Source organism: Seriola aureovittata, chromosome 13 (genome assembly GCF_021018895.1).
Source record: "Seriola aureovittata isolate HTS-2021-v1 ecotype China chromosome 13, ASM2101889v1, whole genome shotgun sequence".
Taxonomy (NCBI): Eukaryota; Metazoa; Chordata; class Actinopteri; order Carangiformes; family Carangidae; genus Seriola; species Seriola aureovittata.
The window spans coordinates 16,639,236-16,664,047 of record NC_079376.1 but is presented as its reverse complement, the minus strand read 5'-3'; the positions used below and the strand labels follow the sequence as shown (position 1 = coordinate 16,664,047).

Here is a 24,812-nt window from a genome sequence, read left to right as displayed (position 1 = left end):
TCAATACTTATGCAGATATTGGGCTTTAATAATATAGGGGTAATTTAATCTGAATTTGCTATCTGAAGCAGGCTGTGAACAGCTAGTCACGATATTATTATAAGTTGGGCGCATGTGTGTGTGTTATTATCAATTTGCGTTGGATATCTTTCATATAAAATGACAGCACAGCCCATCCTTTGTGCCTCAGGTTACCAAACTGAATCACCTTTGCTTTCAAAAGCTGCATCAAGTCAGCCAGAAACATACAGGCATACAACGGAAGTCAAGCGGGAAGCCCTTCAATATAAAAGCTAAATACTTGCTCAATGCTTGTTGCAAAATGTGCTCATTAAAGGGGGGTTTTAGTCTGAACCAACGACCAGAACCTGCATCCTGCCTGTGTGTTTGCTGACTCGACGCTGGTTCGTACTCACCGGAGGAGAGTAGTTACAAGACGCAATTGGAATCGCGCACTTAAACCAGATGCCAGCAACCTCAGATTTTCTTTGGCACAAAATCAATTAACCCTCCCTTTTTTCTTACTGGATTGGAACAACAACAAAAAAAATCGTCTCATTTGTTTATTTTTTTTCTAAAGAATGGGCTGTGCAATATCAGGTCTGGCGGCAAAAGCGGAGTTTGGAGAGAGGAATACAGAGGATGCTGCCGCTGCTACGCATCCCACCGAGGATCAGATTCAGATGATCAAGGAGTCATGGAAAGTTATCCGGGATGATATAGCTAAAGTTGGGATTATTATGTTCGTCAGGTAAGATGCTCGAACCTTTTCTGTACTTTTCCAGTGTTCGCTGCATGTCACGTGACTAAATATTTAAGAAAATATGATGCTATAGGATCAGGAATGTTATAGCGACAGTACATTTCCACTAAGTAGTTTATCATCAGGTGACAAAGTGGCCTTTATACGCACTGATTCTCTGAAAACATTTTTATATGTTTTAAGTATTGTGTAATATTTTGCATCCAAAGGAAACCCAGGATACCTTTTTTTTTCCAATAGCACACACAACTTTTCTATATCATCAGTATTTAAATGTCCTCTACTCTTGATCAGGATATTCAGCAAAAGGAGCAAAACTATTGACTTTTCAGTTTAACCTCATCAGAGTGCTTAGTGAAACCTCTGCACTGTGATCTGACCTGCTGGACCTGAGACAAAGTGGTCTGCTGAAGGTCTTGCAGATCCGATGTGACATTGACATGGTGCCTGACTTTATAATCCAAACCAGGAACTGATCACGCAGCATCCCTCCACCTCCACCACGTCCCTGTGCCCTGCCTTCTGACCCTCAGCTTTTCATTGAAAGCTTGGGGCAGAATACCCCTCCTCCTCTCTTATCACTTCATATCACATCTTAACAACATTACATAATAACACACAGCTCCAGGTCTGCCATCCCACTGTACAATTAAAGGCATTAGCCATCAGGGAAATGCATTTTGTCAATTATGATGATGACCAGCCTCCGGGTAAACGTATTTGGTCCTTTGGCTGGGAAATAAAACAAATGAAAGAATGTGGTGATAAAGACTGGCAGACATTCAGGCTGCTGCTGCTGCTGCTGCTGCTGGATCTACAGGAAAGAGACTACCGGGCACAGAGTATAGCTTTAAGCCCAATTAATGCCATGTGTCCCTGGGGTGACCCGAACAGCTGAAGGGATTGACCTTAGCGTGTTAGCCTGGAAATACGTAGGCCGTTTGTGGGTCAGGGCCACCCCAGGGCCCCCAGGCTGTCAGAGCTTGTATCCCATGACAGTAATTGTGACAGTACGGGAATCACCTGTTTTTCACTGTGTGTATTCTTTGGCAAGGGGATTGTCAAATCCATGTAAAATAAGATACTTCAAAAACTCTATTCATGAGTGCCAAATATATCATCTGAACAGCACCAATTAAAATTCCACTCGAGCTATATAGGGTGCTACATTGTCTGCTTATGTTATGCATGCCTGCATGTGCGCCCATGTCGGCAAGAGGTACACACAGTGGAGCAAAATAACCAGCTCCCTACATGTTTGCTGCGGCGTTGACAGTGGCGGAGATGTGGGTAAAAAAAAGAGCAGCCAATTTCCCCCTTTTCTCTCATCAATGACACTGGTGAGCAGGGCGTGTGAATAGTAAGAAAGCAAATTTCGCAGCCATTTCGCTCCCGATAAATCACAAGTCACAGCTTCTGTGGTGCCACCCCCAAAGAAAAGAGGCCAATTACACATGGTGTGCAAACATTGTAGTGTCGCTGGTTGAGTTTATGTCATTCAATAACTTATTAAGAATTATTTTAAATAAATAGACCCTGGATTTTTGTCTTTGTGAGAAGGTTAAGTTAATAAAGCACAGAAACGCAAACAGGTACCAGCTGTATCACAGTAAAATACTTTAAAAGCAATGAGCTAAACTGTGGAGTTACACCGAACAGACAGTCATGAGAATCATTTATTATGTAACAGACATATGAAAACATATGTGTCTAAGTCAGGGGACTGGATGTCAGACACGGTCTCACATTTTGTCTTCAGCCAGAGCTTGTTGGCCATGTCTGTATATTGCGTTTCAATAGACCTCGCTGCATCATCATCTTCTTGTCAAAGGGCGCAGAGCCACTGATGTTTTTCACAGCAGCCATTAGACAGACATCCTTTCTCTCACACATCACACCTCTCCCAACACCTCTATTCATACATCTCTCTATCTTCCAAGGGGGCCACATGTTGTAGACATCTAATGCATTTATTCATCAAGACTTTGTTCTGGATTTCAGGCGTTTTCCTCTCACAAGCAACTGCTGCAGAGCATGGGGAAAAACAACAATGGAAAATAGAATGAGCTTCTTTTTGACCTGCCTCACCCAGTGTTGAAAATTATAATTTATTATTTACGCCGAGCTCAGCGTTACAGTTCAGCATCACAGATGTTCAGGTCAGATTGTCTGTGCTGGATTATAATTTTGACATACATATACAGTGCATTCAGAAAGTATTCAGACCCCTTCACTTGTTTCACATTTTGTTATGTTGCAGGTTTATGCTTCAATCATTTAAATTCATCAATCTACACTCATTGTTGTACACTTAATGCCCCATGATGATAAAGCCAAAACTGAATTTTAAAAGAAATTGTTGCAAATGTATTAAAAAGGAAAGAGTGAAATATCACATTGACATAAGTATTCAGACATTTTGCTATGACACTAGAAATTTAGCTCAGGTGTTTCCCGTTTCTATTGATCATGTTTGAGATGTTTCTACACCTGTGGTATATTCAGTTGATTGGACATGATTTGGAAAGACACACACCTGTCTATATAAGGTCTCACAGCTGACAATGCATATGAGAGCAAAAACCAAGCTATGAGGAGGGAGGAACTGCCTGCAGAGCTCAGAGACAGGACTGTGTTGAGGCACAGATCTGGGGAAGGCTACAAAAAAATGTCTCCTGCAATGAAGGTTCCCAAGAGTGCAGTGGCCTCCATAATTCTTACATGGAAGCAATTTGGAACAAACAGGACTCTTCCTGCAGCTCGCTGCCTGGCCAAACTGAGTTACCGTTGGAGAAGAGCCTTGGTAAGAGGTGACCAAGAATCCGATGGTCAGAAGCACAACCATCAGTGGAGCACTGCACTGTGGCCGGACTGAAGCCCCTGAGTGAGAAACACATGAAAGCCACTTGGAGTTTTCAAAAAAGCACCTAAAGGACTCTCACACTATGAAAAACAAAGTTCTCTGGTTTGATCAAACCAAGATCGAACTGTTTGGCCTTGATTTAAAATGTCATGTCTGGAGGAAACCAGTCATTGCTCATCGACTGTCCAATAAAACATCTCTGGATAAACCTGAAAATGGCTGTCCACTGTCGATCCTCATCCAACCTGACAGAGCCTGAGAGGATCTGCAGAGAGGGCTGGTAGTCCAAGTCCATGTGTGCAAAGCTTGTCGTGTCACACCCAACACTTGAGGCTGCAATCACTGCCAAAGGTACTTCAACTAAGTACTGAGTAAAGTGTCTGAATACTTATGTAAATGTGATATTTCAGTTATTCCTTTTTAATAAATTTCACTTTGTCATTATGAGCTATTGGTAGATGAGGGGAAAAATGAATTGAAATGATTTTAGCATGAGGCTGCAACATAACAAAATGTGTTTATATAGATTTTACATCAGGTCTAGTATTTTACACAATAACAATCAGGAGCTGCTCGCAGCTCAAGTTCCTGTTCACATTAGGAAGCTACATGCTCATGTTTTCACATTAAAACATCTGATACCTCTCATAATCCTTGCATCTCAGTCTGAGCTCAATACAACTCGCATCCAGAGGAGGTAGCTGTATATTCTGGTAGCATGACTAATCACCAGTACCTCAGCTGGAGACTGGGAGGCTCTTTGATTGGATGGCAGCATGTTTAAACTCTCTGGTTAAGGAAATTGATTGAGGTTAAATCAGAAAAGGAAAACTGTAGTAGAGGCGGTTGCTCCATTTAACTGAGCCTCTGCCCCGGCTCCGACAGAGCAAGGCTGCTCATCACAGCTGCGGGTGGAAATGAGGGTATGGATTGCCTTGCTAATACACTCTCTCTACATCTACCATAGGCTGTTACTGATTGCATCTGTTGGGTCTAAAGAACCAGAGGGGAGGACAGTGATAAGAAGAATCAGAATAAGATCAGAGAGGCACAATCAGATCTCTATTCAAAGTGTGGGGTGGAGAGAAAGGCTGCAGGATGAGAGAGAAGCCTCTAATAGCAATGTTAATGAGCTGAAATTTGCACATTCACACTCAGCACTGTGAATGCAGGATTACAGTTGTGTGAGTGGCCACGCTGAAACTCTTGGGGTTATCTCATCTTTAGTTGGGAAACTCAGGGGGAGGTTTGTTTTGGTGTGGGAATGGATATGACAGGCTGCTCTTCATGATGCTCACGGATGGCTGCATGTGCTGTTGTTCTCTTGGTAACAGGTTGTTTGAGACCCATCCAGAGTGCAAGGATGTTTTCTTCCTGTTTCGAGACGTCGAGGACCTAGAGAGATTGAGGACCAGCCGGGAACTCAGGGCACACGGCTTACGGTCGGTCAGCAGCTCTGCATTTCACAACACATCAACACCATCGCAAATCAGTCAATGAAAGCATAGCATTCAGCATGGTATACACTGCATGGGCAAGAGAGCATATCAATATCCACCGACCTTTAGTCTAGTTTACACTAAAGGGTCAAAGCATAGCAGTAATTCATTGGCCTCTGTCACAGTGGTGACCATCCCAGCTGCTATGCAAACATTTGTCAAAAATCCTATAAAAAGACCAGAACACAACAATGGTTTAATCAATATCTGAATAGTCTCTGACTTTGCTATTGTGTCTGAGGCACTCACTTTCAGGGAATATTTAAAAACAGCTCACATACATATATATATATATATATATATATATATATATAGTCTAATTTTTAAACAGCTGGGCACTTTAGTTTTTACCAGATGTTACTGAAACAGGTGCAAACCGTGTATTTGTTGAGGATTATTTTCAGCTGCGGATTAATACACAGTTGCTGTTCTTGTGCAGTGATTCCCAAGCTTGTTTGTAAGATGTAACCTCACAGCCCGATCACGTGAGGCCAAGAACTCCTTCATGAACACCACCTGTCCTAATCCAGATGCGTTCATTTGACCTTATTAATTATATAAAAGAAGGAATTGTTGATTCTAAGATCAAGTTTTCATTTTGTATCATTACATCTTGGAGTGGCTAAAGGTGGACACTTCAACCCTGTGTCTTACTGGTTTTTACCAAAACATAATTTCTTTGTATTTTTTAATTAGCAGAGCCACTCCACAGATTTCCTGGGTTGTACTGCTGTTTGCGAATGAATGCTCGAGTGAGTATTTATGGCAGCAAGACAGTGCACATGGAGTTGACTCAAGATGAATTACAGTGTCCATGTCTCTGGTAATGAAGGAACATGTCAGCCATGTTTTTACTAGTTCTTGGACAATGATGGTGCTCTGTGGCACAAAAGAATAAGCAGTTTTAGTACAGTTTTCTTCAGGCACCACCTTTTTATCTAAGTGGAACAATGATATGATAAAACCACATTGCACATGGTGCAGCTCAATATCAGGGATGTGTTATAAAAGTAGTGGCAGATCAAACACCTCATGTAGTCATATCATTATAGCCTTACTTACCACTCTGCTGCAGACAGAGCTCGTAGCATGTATCACAGCCACTTGTCTGTTGTTTCCGAGTGTGTGTCGGGCCTCTCTGTGTTCCTCTACACATGAGGCCACAGCAGCCATTTACTGCCTGAGGAGCTGAAGGTACAGAGGCTAGCGTGGCATTGCAGCAGGAACACACTGACAAAACGTGTTACACGTTCCAGCGTAAACCGGCTGCTCTCAAATTCAGTGATAAGGCCAAATGGCCCTTCAGCCGCACTCAGGGACATTAGTACAAATGTCCACGGTGGCAGCGAGACAGAGAGAAGATAGAGCTAAACCAACTCTAACCCTTTGTTCCATATTCATCTTCAAAACTGTCACGCACACGCTCTGCAGTGGAGACAGACACACCTGGAAAGCAACAAAGGAAATTGATCCTGTGGTGTGCAGGGAAAAAAATGTTTTCATGTGGGGAAAAGTATTGTGCAATCAGTTGGTTTTGCAAGTGAGAGTTAGATTGATAGATATGCAATCAATTAAATGTTCTTTCTTGCCATTTGAGTTTGTGAGACTGCAAATGTCACCATGCAGCCTTTCAACACAGAGGAGTGTCAGACTTATCTATAGCGGAGGTATATCAGCTCATAGTTGCTGCTGCTAATTCACGATTAACTGGTGGATCAATCAGGCCTGGTGGCTCTTTCTGAGCCTTTTTTTTTATTCTGTCTCTTTCAGGGTGATGTCTTTCATTGAGAAAAGCGTGGCTAGACTAGACCAGCTGGAGAGACTGGATGCTCTGGCTCTGGAGCTGGGGAAAAGCCATTATCATTACAACGCCCCACCTAAGTACTACAGCGTAAGACCCTGATGATCCCTACAGTGCTGAACATGCTCTGTTTTTGTCATGTTGCTTTGTTTATAGAGTACACATATTCTAATTTCCACTGATACTGTAGCTCTCTATTAGACTCATCATTATACTGAGACCCCTAAAACCCCAGCAGCTGAATGAATTGACACACTCCCAGAAATGCAAAATGGAAACACCTACTCTTTCAAATAACAATAACAGCAATGGAGTGACACGCCAACTGGATACTAGCCAAGTTACGAGGGCACAATGTCATCAAGTGTCTCCCATAATTATTTTCCAGTATGTCGGAGCAGAATTCATCTGTGCTGTGCAGCCCATCCTGAAGGAGAGGTGGACAGCTGAGGTGGAGGAAGCATGGAAGGTAAGTAGTTGTCACTGTGTGACCTGTGTCTCCTTATGAGGGTGTGTTAATCAGAGACCTTTGCAGCAACCCATTCTGGGTAAATGCCTTGTGAAATAGGCTTGATGTGTGCAACCAGCACATCAGCAGCGACAGCTTGTGTCCGACTCGCATCAGTGTCAAGAATTGTGCACATCTTTTTAATGCACCATGTAACATGTCAAGAAGGAAACCAGTGCTGCACAAGCTTGACTGATGTGAAAATGTACATCTCACTGAACCATACATGAGCATATTGAGAAAATAGAACATGGCTCTGTCACTTCATGTTATGTCACTCCAAGATCCAAGGGCGTAGGTTTGGTCTCAACATTGGTAGGGACGCAACAACCCCACCATCCCCCCAAAACAAAGGAATTGGCTTTTTAATGCCATCAACCAAACAGTTTATTAACAAATAAGATTAGAATTTGCATTCAGGAATGCCAATACGCAAATGTAATATATGTACATGTGTTGAATTTCCATATATTAAATATATGTACAAATGAAGTAAAATCATATATGTATATAAGTATAGCCTATATGTGTAAAAATGTAGAGAACCAAATTTTAAATGTAAAAACACTTCATAGTATAGTAAGGCAAAAAAATGTCATAGTATATTAAGGCATAAAACATCATAGTTTACAAAGGCATAAAAACATCAAAAAATGTCATAGTATACTATGGCATAAAATGTCACAAAAACGTCATAGTATATTAAGGCATAAAACATCATAGTTTACAAAGGCATAAAAACATCAAAAAATGTCATAGTATACTATGGCATAAAATGTCACAAAAACGTCATAGTATAGTAAGGCATTAAAAATGTCATAGTACAGTAAGGCAAAAAAACGTCATAGTATAGTAAGGCATAAAATGTCACAAAAACGTCATAGTATAGTAAGGTATAAAACGTCAAAAAAACGAAATATGGCATAAAATGTCATGAAAATGTCATAGTATAGTAAGCCATAAAAATTTCATAAACACGTCATTGTATAATAAGGCAAAAAATGTCATAGAAACGTCAAGGAACGTTACAGTATAGTAAGGCATAAAACATCAAAATATGTAATAGTATACTACGGCATGAAATGTCACAAAAACGTCATAGTATAGTATGGCATAAAAATGTTATAGTATAGTAAGGCATAAAAGGTCAAAAAACATCATAGTATATTAAGGCATAAAACGTCAAAAACATCATAGTATAGTGAGGCATAAAACATCATAAAAATGTCATAGTATACTATGGCATAAAATGTCGCAAAAACGTCATAGTATAATAAGGCATAAAAATGTCATAGTATAGTAAGGCATTAAAATGTCATAGTATAGTAAGGCAAAAAAACATCATAGTATAGTAAGGCATAAAATGTCACAAAAACATCGTAGTATAGTAAGGCATGAAATGTCATAGTATAGTAAGGCATTAACATGTCATAGTATAGTAAGGCATAAAAATGTCATAGTATAGTAAGGCATTAAAATGTCATAGTATAGTAAGGCAAAAAAACATCATAGTATAGTAAGGCATAAAATGTCACAAAAACATCGTAGTATAGTAAGGCATGAAATGTCATAGTATAGTAAGGCATTAACATGTCATAGTATAGTAAGGCATAAAAATGTCATAGTATAGTAAGACATAAAAATGTCATAGTATAGTAAGGAATTAAAATGTCATAGTATAGTGAGGCATAAAAATGTCAAAACACATTATAGTATAGTGAGGCAAAAAACATCATAGTATAGTAAGGCATAAAAATGTCATAGTATAGTAAGGCATTAAATTGTCATAGTATAGTAAGGCATTAAAATGTCATAGTATAGTAAGGCAAAAAAACATGATAGTATAGTAAGGCATAAAATGTCACAAAAACATCGTAGTATAGTAAGGCATGAAATGTCATAGTATAGTAAGGCATTATGATGTCATAGTATAGCAAGGCATAAAAATGTCATAGTATAGTAAGACATAAAAATGTCATAGTATAGTAAGGAATTAAAATGTCATAGTATAGTGAGGCATAAAAATGTCAAAACACATTATAGTATAGTGAGGCAAAAAACATCATAGTATAGTAAGGCATAAAAATGTCATAGTATAGTAAGGCATTAAATTGTCATAGTATAGTAAGGCATTAAAATGTCATAGTACAGTAAGGCATAAAAATGTCATAGTATAGTAAGGGATAAAATTTCACAAAAACGTCATAGTATAGTAAGGCAAAAAAACATCATAGTATAGTAAGGCATAAAAACATCATAGTATAGTAAGGCATAAAATGTCACAAAAACGTCATAGTATAGTAAGGCATAAAACGTCAAAAAACGAAATATGGCATAAAATGTCATGAAAATGTCATAGTATAGTAAGCCATAAAAATTTCATAAACACGGCATTGTATAATAAGGCAAAAAATGTCATAAAAACGTCGATGAACGTTACAGTATAGTAAGGCATAAAACATCAAAATATGTAATAGTATACTACGGCATGAAATGTCACAAAAACGTCATAGTATAGTATGGCATAAAAATGTTATAGTATAGTAAGGCATAAAAGGTCAAAAAACATCATAGTATATTAAAGCATAAAACGTCAAAAACCATCATAGTATAGTGAGGCATAAAACATCATAAAAATGTAATAGTATACTATGGCATAAAATGTCGCAAAAACGTCATAGTATAATAAGGCATAAAAATGTCATAGTATAGTAAGGCATTAAAATGTCATAGTATAGTAAGGCATTAAATTGTCATAGTATAGTAAGGCATAAAAATGTCATAGTACAGTAAGGCATAAAAATGTCATAGTATAGTAAGGCATAAAAATGTCATAGTACAGTAAGGCATAAAAATGTCATAGTATAGTAAGGGATAAAATTTCACAAAAACGTCATAGTATAGTAAGGCATAAAAATGTCATAGTATAGTAAGGCATTAAAATGTCACAAAAACATCATAGTATAGTAAGGCATAAAACATCAAAATATGTAATAGTATACTACGGCATGAAATGTCACATAAACATCTTAGTATATTAAGGCATATAACATCATAAAATGTCATAGTATAGTAAGGCATGAAAGGTCAAAAAACATCATAGTATATTAAGGCATAAAACGTCATAAACCGTCATAGTATGGTAAGGCATAAAACATCATAAAAATGTCATAGTATAGTAAGGAATAAAAACATCAAAAAATGTCTTAGTATAATAAGGCAAAAAACATCATAGTTTACAAAGGCATAAAAACATCAAAAAATGTCATAGTATACTATGGCATAAAATTTCACAAAAACGTCATAGTATAGTAAGGCATATAAATGTCATAAGAGCGTCATAGTATAGTAAGGCATTAAAATGTCATAGTATAGTAAGGCAAAAAAACATCATAGTATAGTAAGGCATAAAATTTTACAAAAACGTCATAGTATAGTGAGGCAAAAAAACGTCAAAACACATTATAGTATAGTGAGGCAAAAAACATCATAGTATAGTAAGGCATAAAAATGTCATAGTATAGTAAGGCATTAAAATGTCATAGTATAGTAAGGCAAAAAAACATCATAGTATAGTAAGGCATAAAATGTCACAAAAACGTCATAGTATAGTAAGGCATAAAACGTCAAAAAACGAAATATGGCATAAAATGTCATGAAAATGTCATAGTATAGTAAGCCATAAAAATTTCATAAACACGGCATTGTATCATAAGGCAAAAAATGTCATAAAAACGTCAATGAACGTTACAGTATAGTAAGGCATAAAACATCAAAATATGTAATAGTATACTACGGCATGAAATGTCACAAAAACGTCATAGTATAGTATGGCATAAAAATGTCATAGTATAGTAAGGCATTAAATTGTCATAGTATAGTAAGGCATAAAAATGTCATAGTACAGTAAGGCATAAAAATGTCATAGTATAGTAAGGCATAAAAATGTCATAGTACAGTAAGGCATAAAAATGTCATAGTATAGTAAGGGATAAAATTTCACAAAAACGTCATAGTATAGTAAGGCATAAAAATGTCATAGTATAGTAAGGCATTAAAATGTCACAAAAACATCATAGTATAGTAAGGCATAAAACATCAAAATATGTAATAGTATACTACGGCATGAAATGTCACATAAACATCTTAGTATATTAAGGCATATAACATCATAAAATGTCATAGTATAGTAAGGCATGAAAGGTCAAAAAACATCATAGTATATTAAGGCATAAAACGTCATAAACCGTCATAGTATGGTAAGGCATAAAACATCATAAAAATGTCATAGTATAGTAAGGAATAAAAACATCAAAAAATGTCTTAGTATAATAAGGCAAAAAACATCATAGTTTACAAAGGCATAAAAACATCAAAAAATGTCATAGTATACTATGGCATAAAATTTCACAAAAACGTCATAGTATAGTAAGGCATATAAATGTCATAAGAGCGTCATAGTATAGTAAGGCATTAAAATGTCATAGTATAGTAAGGCAAAAAAACATCATAGTATAGTAAGGCATAAAATTTTACAAAAACGTCATAGTATAGTGAGGCAAAAAAACGTCAAAACACATTATAGTATAGTGAGGCAAAAAACATCATAGTATAGTAAGGCATAAAAATGTCATAGTATAGTAAGGCATTAAAATGTCATAGTATAGTAAGGCAAAAAAACATCATAGTATAGTAAGGCATAAAATGTCACAAAAACGTCATAGTATAGTAAGGCATAAAACGTCAAAAAACGAAATATGGCATAAAATGTCATGAAAATGTCATAGTATAGTAAGCCATAAAAATTTCATAAACACGGCATTGTATCATAAGGCAAAAAATGTCATAAAAACGTCAATGAACGTTACAGTATAGTAAGGCATAAAACATCAAAATATGTAATAGTATACTACGGCATGAAATGTCACAAAAACGTCATAGTATAGTATGGCATAAAAATGTTATAGTATAGTAAGGCATAAAAGGTCAAAAAACATCATAGTATATTAAGGCATAAAACGTCAAAAACCATCATAGTATAGTGAGGCATAAAACATCATAAAAATGTAATAGTATACTATGGCATAAAATGTCGCAAAAACGTCATAGTATAATAAGGCATAAAAATGTCATAGTATAGTAAGGCATTAAAATGTCATAGTATAGTAAGGCAAGAAATTTTACAAAAACGTTATAGTATAGTAAGGCATAAAAATGTCATAGTATAGTAAGGCATTAAAATATCATAGTATAGTAAGGCAAAAAAAACATCATAGTATAGTAAGGCATAAAATGTCACAAAAACATCATAGTATAGTAAGGCATAAAAATGTCATAGTATAGTAAGGCATAAAAATGTCATAGTATAGTAAGGCATTAAAATGTCATAGTATAGTAAGGCATAAAAAGGTCATAGTATAGAAAGGAATAAAAAGTCATAAACGTCATATCTATTCATTCATTTAATCTTTATTAGGGACACAGATCAATAAACAACACAAAAAAACCCATAAAATCAACTCCAAACAAAAGACAATCCACAATAGTCAGACATCTGCATACAGGCTGCAACGCCAGTGGTTCCACAATCTTGATGAGAACCTAACGCAGCTGAGATCAGGGTTGGTTAAGGCGGAAATAATACCACAGTAGAGTAAGGCATAAAAAACGGAGTAGTAAAGAAAGACATAAAACATCAAAAAATGTCATATTATAGTAATGCAAAAAATGTCATACTATTGTAGGGCAAAAAACATCATAAAAATGTAATAGTATAGTAAGGTATAAAACGTCAAAAAACGTCATAGTATATTAAGGCATAAAACGTCATAAACCGTCATAGTATGGTAAGGCATAAAACATCATAAAAATGTCATAGTATAGTAAGGAATAAAAACATCAAAAAATGTCTTAGTATAATAAGGCAAAAAACATCATAGTTTACAAAGGCATAAAAACATCAAAAAATGTCATAGTATACTATGGCATAAAATTTCACAAAAACGTCATAGTATAGTAAGGCATATAAATGTCATAAGATCGTCATAGTATGGTAAGGCATAAAACATCATAAAAATGTCAGTATAGTAAGGAATAAAAACATCAAAAAATGTCTTAGTATAATAAGGCAAAAAACATCATAGTTTACAAAGGCATAAAAACATCAAAAAATGTCATAGTATACTACGGCATAAAATTTCACAAAAACGTCATAGTATAGTAAGGCATTAAAATGTCATAGTATAGTAAGGCATTAAATTGTCATAGTATAGTAAGGCATAAAAATGTCATAGTACAGTAAGGCATAAAAATGTCATAGTATAGTAAGGGATAAAATTTCACAAAAACGTCATAGTATAGTAAGGCATAAAAATGTCATAGTATAGTAAGGCATTAAAATGTCACAAAAACATCATAGTATAGTAAGGCATAAAACATCAAAATATGTAATAGTATACTACGGCATGAAATGTCACAAAAACGTCATAGTATAGTATGGCATAAAAATGTTATAGTATATTAAGGCATAAAACGTCAAAAACCATCATAGTATAGTGAGGCATAAAACATCATAAAAATGTCATAGTATACTATGGCATAAAATGTCGCAAAAACGTCATAGTATAATAAGGCATAAAAATGTCATAGTATAGTAAGGCATAAAAATGTCATAGTATAGTAAGGCATAAAATTACACAAACGTCATAGTATAGTAAGGCATAAAAATGTCATAGTATAGTAAGGCATTAAAATGTCACAAAAACATCATAGTATAGTAAGGCATAAAACATCAAAATATGTAATAGTATACTACGGCATGAAATGTCACAAAAACGTCATAGTATAGTATGGCATAAAAATGTTATAGTATATTAAGGCATAAAACGTCAAAAAACGTCATAGTATAATAAGGCATAAAAATGTCATAGTATAGTAAGGCATAAATATGTCATAGTATAGTAAGGCATAAAAATGTCATAGTATAGTAAGGCATAAAATTACACAAACGTCATAGTATAGTAAGGCAAAAAAATGTCAAAAGACATTATAGTATAGTGAGGCAAAAAACATCATAGTATAGTAAGGCATAAAAATGTCATAGTATAGTAAGGCATAAAAATGTCATAGTATAGTATGGCAAAAAAGTGTCAAAACACATTATAGTATAGTGAGGCAAAAAACATCATAGTATAGTAAGGCATAAAAATGTCATAGTATAGTAAGGCATTAAAATGTCATAGTATAGTAAGGCAAGAAATTTTACAAAAACTTCATAGTATAGTAAGGCATAAAAATGTCATAGTATAGTAAGGCATTAAAATGTCATAGTATAGTAAGGCAAAAAAACATCATAGTATAGTAAGGCATAAAATGTCACAAAAACATCATAGTATAGTAAGGCATAAAATGTCACAAAAACATCATAGTATATTAAGGCATAAAACGTCATAAACCGTCATAGTATAGTGAGGCATAAAACATCATAAAAATGTCATAGTATACTATGGCATAAAATGTCGCAAAAACGTCATAGTATAGTAAGGCATAAAAATGTCATAGTATAGTAAGGCATTAAAATGTCATAGCATAGTAAGGCATAAAAATGTCATAGTATAGTAAGGCATAAAAATGTCATAGTATACTATGGCATAAAATGTCGCAAAAACGTCATAGTATAGTAAGGCATAAAACGTCAAAAAACGAAATATGGCATAAAATGTCATGAAAATGTCATAGTATAGTAAGCCATAAAAATTTCATAAACACGTCATTGTATAATAAGGCATAAAAATGTCATAGTATAGTAAGGCATAAAAATGTCATAGTATAGTAAGGAATTAAAATTTCATAGTATAGTAAGGCATAAAAATGTCATAGTATAGTAAGGCATTAAAATGTCATCGTATAGTAAGGCAAAAAACGTCATAGTATAGTAAGGCATAAAAATGTCATAGTATAGTAAGGCATTAAATTGTAATAGTATAGTAAGGCATAAAAATGTCATAGTACAGTAAGGCATAAAAATGTCATAGTATAGTAAGGGATAAAATTTAACAAAAACATCATAGTATAGTAAGGCATTAAAATGTCATAGTATAGTAAGGCAAAAAAACATCATAGTATAGTAAGGCATAAAATGTCACAAAAACATCATAGTATAGTAAGGCATAAAATGTCACAAAAACATCATAGTATAGTAAGGCATAAAACGTCATAAACCGTCATAGTATAGTGAGGCATAAAACATCATAAAAATGTCATAGTATACTATGGCATAAAATGTCGCAAAAACGTCATAGTATAGTAAGGCATAAAACGTCAAAAAACGAAATATGGCATAAAATGTCATGAAAATGTCATAGTATAGTAAGCCATAAAAATTTCATAAACACGTCATTGTATAATAAGGCATAAAAATGTCATAGTATAGTAAGGAATTAAAATGTCATAGTATAGTAAGGCATAAAAATGTCATAGTATAGTGAGGCAAAAAAATGTCAAAACACATTATAGTATAGTGAGGCAAAAAACATCATAGTATAGTAAGGTATAAAAATGTCATAGTATAGTAATGCATTAAAATGTCATAGTATAGTAAGGTAAGAAATTTTACAAAAACGTCATAGTATAGTAAGGCATAAAAATGTCATAGTATAGTAAGGCAAAAAATGTCATAGTATAGTAAGGCATAAAAATGTCATAGTATAGTAAGGCATAAAAATGTCATAGTATAGTAAGGGATAAAATTTCACAAAAACGTCATAGTATAGTAAGGCATAAAAATGTCATAGTATAGTAAGGCATAAAATGTCACAAAAACATCATAGTATAGTAAGGCATAAAAAGGTCAGTATAGTAAGGCATTAAAATGTCATAGTATAGGAAGGCATTAAATTGTCATAGTATAGTTAGGCATAAAAATGTCATAGTATAGTAAGGCATTAAAATGTCACAAAAACATCATAGTATAGTAAGGCATAAAACATCAAAATATGTAATAGTATACTACGGCATGAAATGTCACATAAACATCATAGTATATTAAGGCATAAAACATCATAAAATGTCATAGTATAGTAAGGCATGAAACGTCAAAAAACATCATAGTATATTAAGGCATAAAACGTCATAAACCGTCATAGTATGGTAAGGCATAAAACATCATAAAAATGTCATAGTATAGTAAGGAATAAAAACATCAAAAAATGTCTTAGTATAATAAGGCAAAAAACATCATAGTTTACAAAGGCATAAAAACATCAAAAAATGTCATAGTATACTATGGCATAAAATGTCACAAAAATGTCATAGTATAGTAAGGCATTAAAATGTCATAGTATAGTAAGGCAAAAAATGTCAGTATAGTAAGGCATTAAAATGTCATAGTATAGTAAGGCAAAAAAACATCATAGTATAGTAAGGCATAAAATGTCACAAAAATGTCATAGTATAGAAAGGCACAAAACGTCAAAAAACGAAATATGGCATAAAATGTCATGAAAATGTCATAGTATAGTAAGCCATAAAAATTTCATAAACACGTCATTGTATAATAAGGCAAAAAATGTCATAAAAACGTCAATGAACGTTACAGTATAGTAAGGCATAAAACATCAAAATATGTAATAGTATACTACAGCATGAAATGTCACATAAACATCATAGTATATTAAGGCATAAAACATCATAAAATGTCATAGTATAGTAAGGCATAAAACGTCAAAAAACATCATAGTATATTTAGGCATAAAATGTCACAAAAACGTCATAGTATAGTAAGGCATAAAAAGGTCATAGTATAGAAAGGAATAAAAAGTCATAAACGTCATATCTATTCATTCATTTAATCTTTATTAGGGACACAGATCAATAAACAGCACAAAAAAACCCCAGAAAATCAACTCCAAACAAAAGACAATCCACAATAGTCAGACATCTGCATACAGGCTGCAACGCCAGTGGTTCCACAATCTTGATGAGAACCTAACGCAGCTGAGTTCAGGGTTGGTTAAGGCGGAAATAACACCACAGTATAGTAAGGCATAAAAAACGGCATAGTAAAGAAAGACATAAAACATCAAAAAATGTCATATTATAGTAATGCAAAAAATGTCATACTATTGTAGGTCAAAAAACATCATAAAAATGTAATAGTATAGTAAGGTATAAAACGTCAAAAACCGTCATAGTATATTAAGGCATAAAACATCATAGTTTACAAAGGCATAAAAACATCATAGTATAGTAAGGCATAAAAAGGTCATAGTATAGTAAGGCATTAAAATGTCATAGTATAGTAAGGCATTAAATTGTCATAGTATAGTAAGGCATAAAAAGGTCATAGTATAGTAAGGCATTAAAATGTCATAGTATAGTAAGGCATAAAAATGTCATAGTATAGTAAGGGATAAAATTTCACAAAAACGTCATAGTATAGTAAGGCATAAAAATGTCATAGTATAGTAAGGCATTAAAATGTCACAAAAACATCATAGTATAGTAAGGCATAAAACATCAAAATATGTAATAGTATACTACGGCATGAAATGTCACATAAACATCATAGTATATTAAGGCATAAAACATCATAAAATGTCATAGTATAGTAAGGCATGAAACGTCAAAAAACATCATAGTATATTAAGGCATAAAACGTCATAAACCGTCATAGTATGGTAAGGCATAAAACATCATAAAAATGTCATAGTATAGTAAGGAATAAAAACATCAAAAAATGTCTTAGTATAATAAGGCAAAAAACATCATAGTTTACAAAGGCATAAAAACATCAAAAAATGTCATAGTATACTATGGCATAAAATGTCACAAAAATGTCATAGTATAGTAAGGCATAAAAATGTCATAGTATAGTAAGGCATAAAATTTCACAAAAACGTCATAAGACATATAAATGTCATAGGAGCGTCATAGTATAGTAAGGCATTAAAATGTCATAGTATAGTAAGGCAAAAAACATCATAGTATAGTAAGGCATAAAATTTCACAAAAATGTCATAGTATAGTGAGGCAAAAAAACGTCAAAACACATTATAGTATAGTAAGGCAAAAAACATCATAGTATAGTAAGGCATTAAAATGTCATAGTATAGTAAGGCAAAAATAACATCATAGTATAGTAAGGCATAAAATTTTACAAAAACGTCATAGTATAGTAAGGCATAAAAATGTCATAGTATAGTAAGGCATTAAAATGTCATAGTATAGTAAGGCAAAAAAAACATCATAGTATAGTAAGGCATAAAATTTTACAAAAACCTCATAGTATAGCAAGGCATAAAAATGTCATAGTATACTATGGCATAAAATGTCACAAAAACATCACAGTATAGTAATGCATAAAACGTCAAAAAACAAAATACGGCATAAAATGTCATGAAAATGTCATAGTATAGTAAGCCATAAATAATTTCATAAACACGTCATCGGATAATAAGGCAAAAAATGTCATAAAAACGTCAATGAACGTTACAGTATAGTAAGGCATAAAACATCAAAATATGTAATAGTATACAATGGCATGAAATGTCACATAAACATCATGGTATATTAAGGCATAAAACGTAAAAAATGTCATAGTATAATAAGGCATAAAAATGTCAAAACACCTCATAGTATAGTAAGGCATATAAATGTCATAAGAGCGTCATAGTATAATAAAGCATAAAAATGTCATAGTATTGTAGGGCAAAAAACATAAAAATGTGATAGTATAGTAAGGCATAAAACGTCAAAAAACGTCATAGTATAGTTAGGCAAAAAACATCATAGTATAGTAAGGCATAAAAATGTCATAGTATAGTAAGGCATTAAAATGTCATAAGGCAAAAAAACATCATAGTATAGTAAGGCATAAAATGTCACAAAAACGTCATAGTATAGTAAGGCATAAAACGTCAAAAAACGAAATATGGATTAAAATGTCATGAAAATGTCATAGTATAGTAAGCCATTAAAATTTCATAAACACGTCATTGTATAATAAGGCAAAAAATGTCATAAAAACGTCAATGAACGTTACAGTATAGTAAGGCATAAAACATCAAAATATGTAATAGTATACTACGGCATGAAATGTCACATAAACATCATAGTATATTAAGGCATAAAACATCATAAAAATGTCATAGTATAGTAAGGCATAAAATGTCAAAAAACATCATAGTATAGTAAGGCATAAAAATGTCATAGTATAGTAAGGCATTAAAATGTCATAGTATAGTAAGGCATAACACGTCAAGGTATAGTACAGCACAAAATGTCAAAAACGTCATAGTATAGTATGGCATAAAAATGTCATAGTATAGTAAAGCATAAACGTCATTGTATAGTTAGGCATAAAAAGTCAAAAAATTTCATAGTATAAGGCATAAAAATATCAAAAAGAGTCATAGTACAGTGAGGCATAAAAACCTCAAAAAACGTAATACTATCGTAAGGAATAAAATGTGATAGTATAGTAAGGTGCAAAAACATCAAAACACATCATAGTAAAGTAAGGCATAAAAATGTCACAGTATAGTAAGGCACAAAACGTCAAAAAACGTAATAGTATAGTAAGGCATAATATGTCACAAAAACGTTATAGTATAGTCAGTCATAAAAAAGTAATTTAAAGTTGCCAGTTATCCTGGTGTGTGTGTCTTTGGCCTGTGGGAGGAAGCCAGTATCCAGAGTCTCTATATTATGCCTTACTATACAATGGCTTTTTATGCCTAACCATGCTATGACTTCCTGGGCCTTGGGTCTTTCTGTATGGAGTTTATACTTTATTATACTTTGACCTATTTTTTTATAGAAAGGCATAAAAAAAAAGTTAGTGAGAATTTCAATTTAACCTAATTTGCATGTCTTTGGACTGCCAGGGTTCAAACCCAAAACCTTCTCCCTGAGAGTCAGCAGTTCTCAACACTGCTCTACCGTGCCTCCTCATAAAGCAATCATCATATAGTCAGGCACAAAAATATCAGGGTATAGTAAGGCCTAAAAAAAGATCCCTTTTGTTATTAGTATATAGTCGCTCAAATAGTGCTGTTGCTCCTCAGTAGTTATACAGTTATAAGATGCACACCTTGTAATTCATGAACATACTTTTAGTGTAGAGCTTTCTCCCATTTGTGTCACAAAATTTCAGGGGGTTAAGACATTATTTAGTTGTTGGCAAAATACATATGAAGTAACTATATTTTGGCATTCAAATATGTGCACTTTTTAGAGACAGCATGTTGTATTTCGATGATTGAAAAATATAATTACAACATTTAAATTTAAGGTTAAATTTCTGTACATCTTTTTCCGTCTCCTTCAGTTAATGGCCTCTACTGCTCTCTAGTGGTTGAAATTAGTTTTTATTTTGTTTCTTCATGTCACACATTCAAAAACAAGCACCAGTTTCAGTATTATTCATGCTTGTATATACTTTCAAATTACATATTTACATATTTGTTAAAAAATTCCATTAAATAAGAACTGCTATAGGCTTGTTTATCATCTCCTAGGAGTTTGAGTTAATAACCGATTTAAATGTTTTATGTATGAACAGCTAACTCAATCTTTGTGTATCAATATCTTTTTTTAAATTGTTTTTATTACCTTAGTATACAAAGCAATATGTTGAGTGAAAAGGATAACAGAAAACAAAGTGGGACTCATTCTTTCATCATTCAATCAGCACAAATCCACTTGTCTTCTTTCATGTGTCCAGTTTCAAAAGTAATCACAATGCCAGATCCTACCTGGGCAGATAAACTATATGACTCATCATTATATCCATCCCCAATGGTCATATTTTATCTTCCTAGATGTACGAGATTTTTTGGCTTCATCCACTGCTCTTATCTCTCAGCTAACACAGATTTTCTTAAGACTATTATTCATTTTTTATTTATAAAAAATTAGCCTCACCAAACTCATAACTCTAGGACATCTATAAACATAGTTCCCATCCCACATCGCCCCGTTAAAGCCAACTTTTGTGCATGTTTGTGGACACACAAGAAATATCTTGTGTATCACACATATTTCTAAAGCCCCTAATAATCATGCAGGGGACACACACAAGCATGAATAAGTTGACACCTTTCATGAAATCACTGTTTTCACCAATGACTGTGCTTCACCTAATGGGAACCTTGTTCCACCTCTTTGTATATTTTTTGTGATTCAGACCATGTTCCAGTATGTGACCAGCCTAATGAAGCAGGGGTACCAGGAGGAGAGCATCCGACAGCGCCACATCACACTCTCCCCGAAGGACAGACCGGAAAAGAAGAACACAGCGCTATGAGATGCTTCTTCCTTTAACCACAACTCAAGACTGTTTCTACCAGTGCAGCACAGAAATGTGTCTCTGTATATAGTGTATTTACTGTCTCGTTTTCTACATCGCCCATGTTTACCACAGTCATTGTTTGCTAGTTTATCAAGAAAAGACAAAAAAAACTCACACACTGACATTTAACAAAGCACTTTATCTCTGAACTTAAATTCTGCTGCAGTCCTCTTCCATGAGATCAGGACTTGGGAGCGTGACATGACAACAAAATGGCTGACAGAGTCTACTGGCTGTGGCTAAACCTGCCTTGTAGTTGTGATAAAGAGAAATGATTAGAATTACAGCCAATACTTTGTCTCTGTATTCATAACTCAGAAATTACTTAAAGTAAATCTACAACTTTATACGTTTTTTGTGCTATTTAACTTAATCATGACATCATTCAGAAAATGTCAATTTGAATTCACCACATTAACTGAAGCTATACTGTACATTTTATTGGTGTTTGACAGCTTGACATGGGGGAACAAGAATATTCATTGTACTTCAAAAAGTAAAATAAAAACATAGCATACAATTTCATCTCCAATATCAATAGTCAAATACTGTGAAATTTGACAAAAATAAAACAACCCTGGTCATATTTACTTCTGCATTTTTGAGCACCCATGCTTAAATTTCAAAGCAAAAATGTTATATTTAAAAGAAGAAAATTCAAATAACTGGAAAATTTAACATCCTTCTAAAGAAATAGTCCAATTGAAATGTGCTAATAGGGCTCACAGGTTAGCTGTTAATATAACATAAATAGGGACTCACTCTAACAATTAAATAGTATGAAAGGCAGTTAATCATTGGGCATCTGGATTTGGCTCCAGAGGCGACGCAGCTGTTGATGACCTGGTTTCTGAAGCATAAGCTATGGAGATAAAGCTGACCTGCTTCATCTTGTATGAGTTTTGAAAAATCCTCCTCAGGCATTCAGATCACCGGTGGCAATGAACAGCCAGGGATGAGATGTTACCATGCAATCAATGGCATAATATCGTAGCAGTCACCGGGTGGATGAACAGTGATTCTGTGGCCTCAGATGAATGGGGAGAAAGTGGGGTGGGGCGACAAACCAAGCGGAGGCCTTTCCCATTTCCCCGACTGATCGCACAGGCCAGTTAAGGTAACCATGGATATGTTAAAGAGTCTGTTGCTCATTGGGTGGCTTTGGTTTTCTTGCTTTTGCTTTTCTTATCTTTCTTCTTAAGTCCATCCATGTGAGCTCTAAGGAGGTTGGAGTACGCCTGTAAAGAGATAAACAGCTCATTCATCAAAGACAGTCAGTTGTGAAACAAAACATTATTGTCAGCCACTCTTAATAACATCGAGGAGACCTCATTAAGAGAATCTGACCAAGATACTAGCTTCCAAACAACTAAAACAAAACTATAACTCAACCCACCATTTGAAACTTGATTACTTCTTTGGTGCTGACCTGAAATTGCATGAAAAGAAAATTCAGCATTAGCAGCCTGTGAAAAGCATTAAGATTAAAAGATGAGAGGTCATCAAATGCAAATATTAGGAAACCCTGTAGCTCACCACTGTGCTAATTTTCCTCTTGCCATCAGACGCTCTGAGGAGACATTTGTTGTCTGCTGGTTCAAATGTCTCTGAGTGGCCCTTTCTAGGCACTGGCTTGGTCCTCCCATCATCTGAAAATAGACACACACTCATTAAGATTTCCGTCCTGATTTGACATGAATAACTATTGACAACACTCAGTAGGAGCCTCCTTACATTTCTTTAGTGTGATGACAACACTCCCAGATGTCCTGCACTTCTGGAAGAGCCGTGTGAGCTCTGTGAGGAACTGAAGAACAGAAAGAAAAGGCTCATCTTATTATTTAAGTTTATAATATTTCTTATTCAGGACACAAACACAGTTGGGCAATGATAGATAAAGTTATGAGCTGTGGTTGATCTCAGAGCAAAGACAGGACACATTTAATCCAATTTAAATCACAGACAATTTAATCACAGACACAACAGGTCCCAGTTTATATGGTACACTTTAGTAAAACTAATGTAGTCAGATAAAAGAACCTGGCGATAAATCCTACCATAATTCGGGTTATAATGTTCAGTTTTGTGGTGGTAACTGCTGCATTATAGGCTATTAGAATGCTATAGCTTTAATTAAGTGTAACGCTAAGTTACCTGATAAACTGGCGAGTAAAAGGATAAGGTAGTTAACCTAAACATTTTCCTCACTAGTATTCAAGAAACCAAAGTAGCAATAATAAAATATTAAAAGGCCCCACAATGTCAGTCATTCTGCATTACTTATAATTCTCTTTAAAACTAGTCAACGCTACGTTGCTAGGTGCTAATTTACAAAGTTTGACTAACGCTAACTGTGTTAGCGTCTATGAACAAAAATGTAGCTCTACCAATAAGTAAGACACCCATCCAATTCTACAGGGCTTATGAATGTTAATATACTAGGTAATTCAATAACTGCACAACATAACATTTGCCAGCCCAACTCTAAACCAGTATTAGCCTCAACCTAACGTTAGCAGGCTGGCTAATGAATCAGTTTGACGACTAGCTTGTCTAACGTTGAGGGTACTAGCAAACTAGCTGTTAGACAGCTAAAGCAGACATTGTCAATATCTAGGTTATAAATAGTCACAACAGCAGGCTCAGTTATTCACAATGTATTTTCGGTTCTTACCGAGTCATTTTCAAGCAGCACCATGTTTCTGTCTTCAGTTCAGCTGTAGCCGCAAGCTAACTGCTGTGAAGTCTGAAGCACACGTACTACACAAGCCGGAGCCCCGCCCTGCGCCCTCACTGTGAAGGCTGTAGTTTGATCACAGCGCCGCCTGCTGTCAGGGAGGAAGACTAACACACATACAATTTCTTGATGTTTTATCTGGAGATCATGTCAAGGTAATTTCCTTATGGTTATTTAAATAAAAAATGAAAAATAGATTTTAACAAATCTTAAAGTTGTACACTATATGTTATCAGTTATGAACCGTGTGATTTAATTCCCTAAGCATTCTGCATAAAGATAAAGCCAAAG

At 34.4% G+C, this 24,812-nt stretch overlaps 2 protein-coding genes across 2 annotated transcripts; one reads left to right on the top strand and one right to left on the bottom strand.

Annotated features, from left to right (window-relative positions):
* The first annotated feature begins 392 nt into the window (after window positions 1–392).
* xgb (x globin) lies at window positions 393–22,131 on the top strand. Its single transcript, XM_056393588.1, has 5 exons — window positions 393–751; window positions 4,961–5,068; window positions 6,896–7,016; window positions 7,315–7,395; window positions 21,620–22,131. Exons 1-5 carry the CDS (start codon window positions 582–584, stop codon window positions 21,737–21,739), a joined length of 600 nt encoding a protein of 199 aa, XP_056249563.1. The 5' UTR covers window positions 393–581; the 3' UTR covers window positions 21,740–22,131.
* On the bottom strand, window positions 21,904–24,571 carry srp14 (signal recognition particle 14). Its single transcript, XM_056393589.1, has 5 exons — window positions 24,459–24,571; window positions 23,519–23,591; window positions 23,321–23,433; window positions 23,181–23,213; window positions 21,904–23,022 (listed from the first exon to the last, which is right to left on the bottom strand). Exons 1-5 carry the CDS (start codon window positions 24,480–24,482, stop codon window positions 22,933–22,935), a joined length of 333 nt encoding a protein of 110 aa, XP_056249564.1. The 5' UTR covers window positions 24,483–24,571; the 3' UTR covers window positions 21,904–22,932.
* Between the last annotated feature and the right edge of the window lie 241 nt (window positions 24,572–24,812).

Excerpts from the sequence above, each read along its gene's own strand:
- srp14 (XM_056393589.1), bottom strand. The coding sequence starts at position 24,482 with ATGGTGCTGCTTGAAAATGACTCG. Across the intron at positions 23,592-24,458 it reads TGCTGCTTGAAAATGACTCG|TTCCTCACAGAGCTCACACG; the intron begins GTAAGAACCGAA and ends TCTGTTCTTCAG. Across the intron at positions 23,434-23,518 it reads TGTCATCACACTAAAGAAAT|ATGATGGGAGGACCAAGCCA; the intron begins GTAAGGAGGCTC and ends GTCTATTTTCAG.
- xgb (XM_056393588.1), top strand. The coding sequence starts at position 582 with ATGGGCTGTGCAATATCAGGTCTGGCGGCAAAAGCGGAGTTTGGAGAG. Across the intron at positions 752-4,960 it reads GGGATTATTATGTTCGTCAG|GTTGTTTGAGACCCATCCAG; the intron begins GTAAGATGCTCG and ends TCTTGGTAACAG. Across the intron at positions 7,017-7,314 it reads CCCCACCTAAGTACTACAGC|TATGTCGGAGCAGAATTCAT; the intron begins GTAAGACCCTGA and ends ATTATTTTCCAG.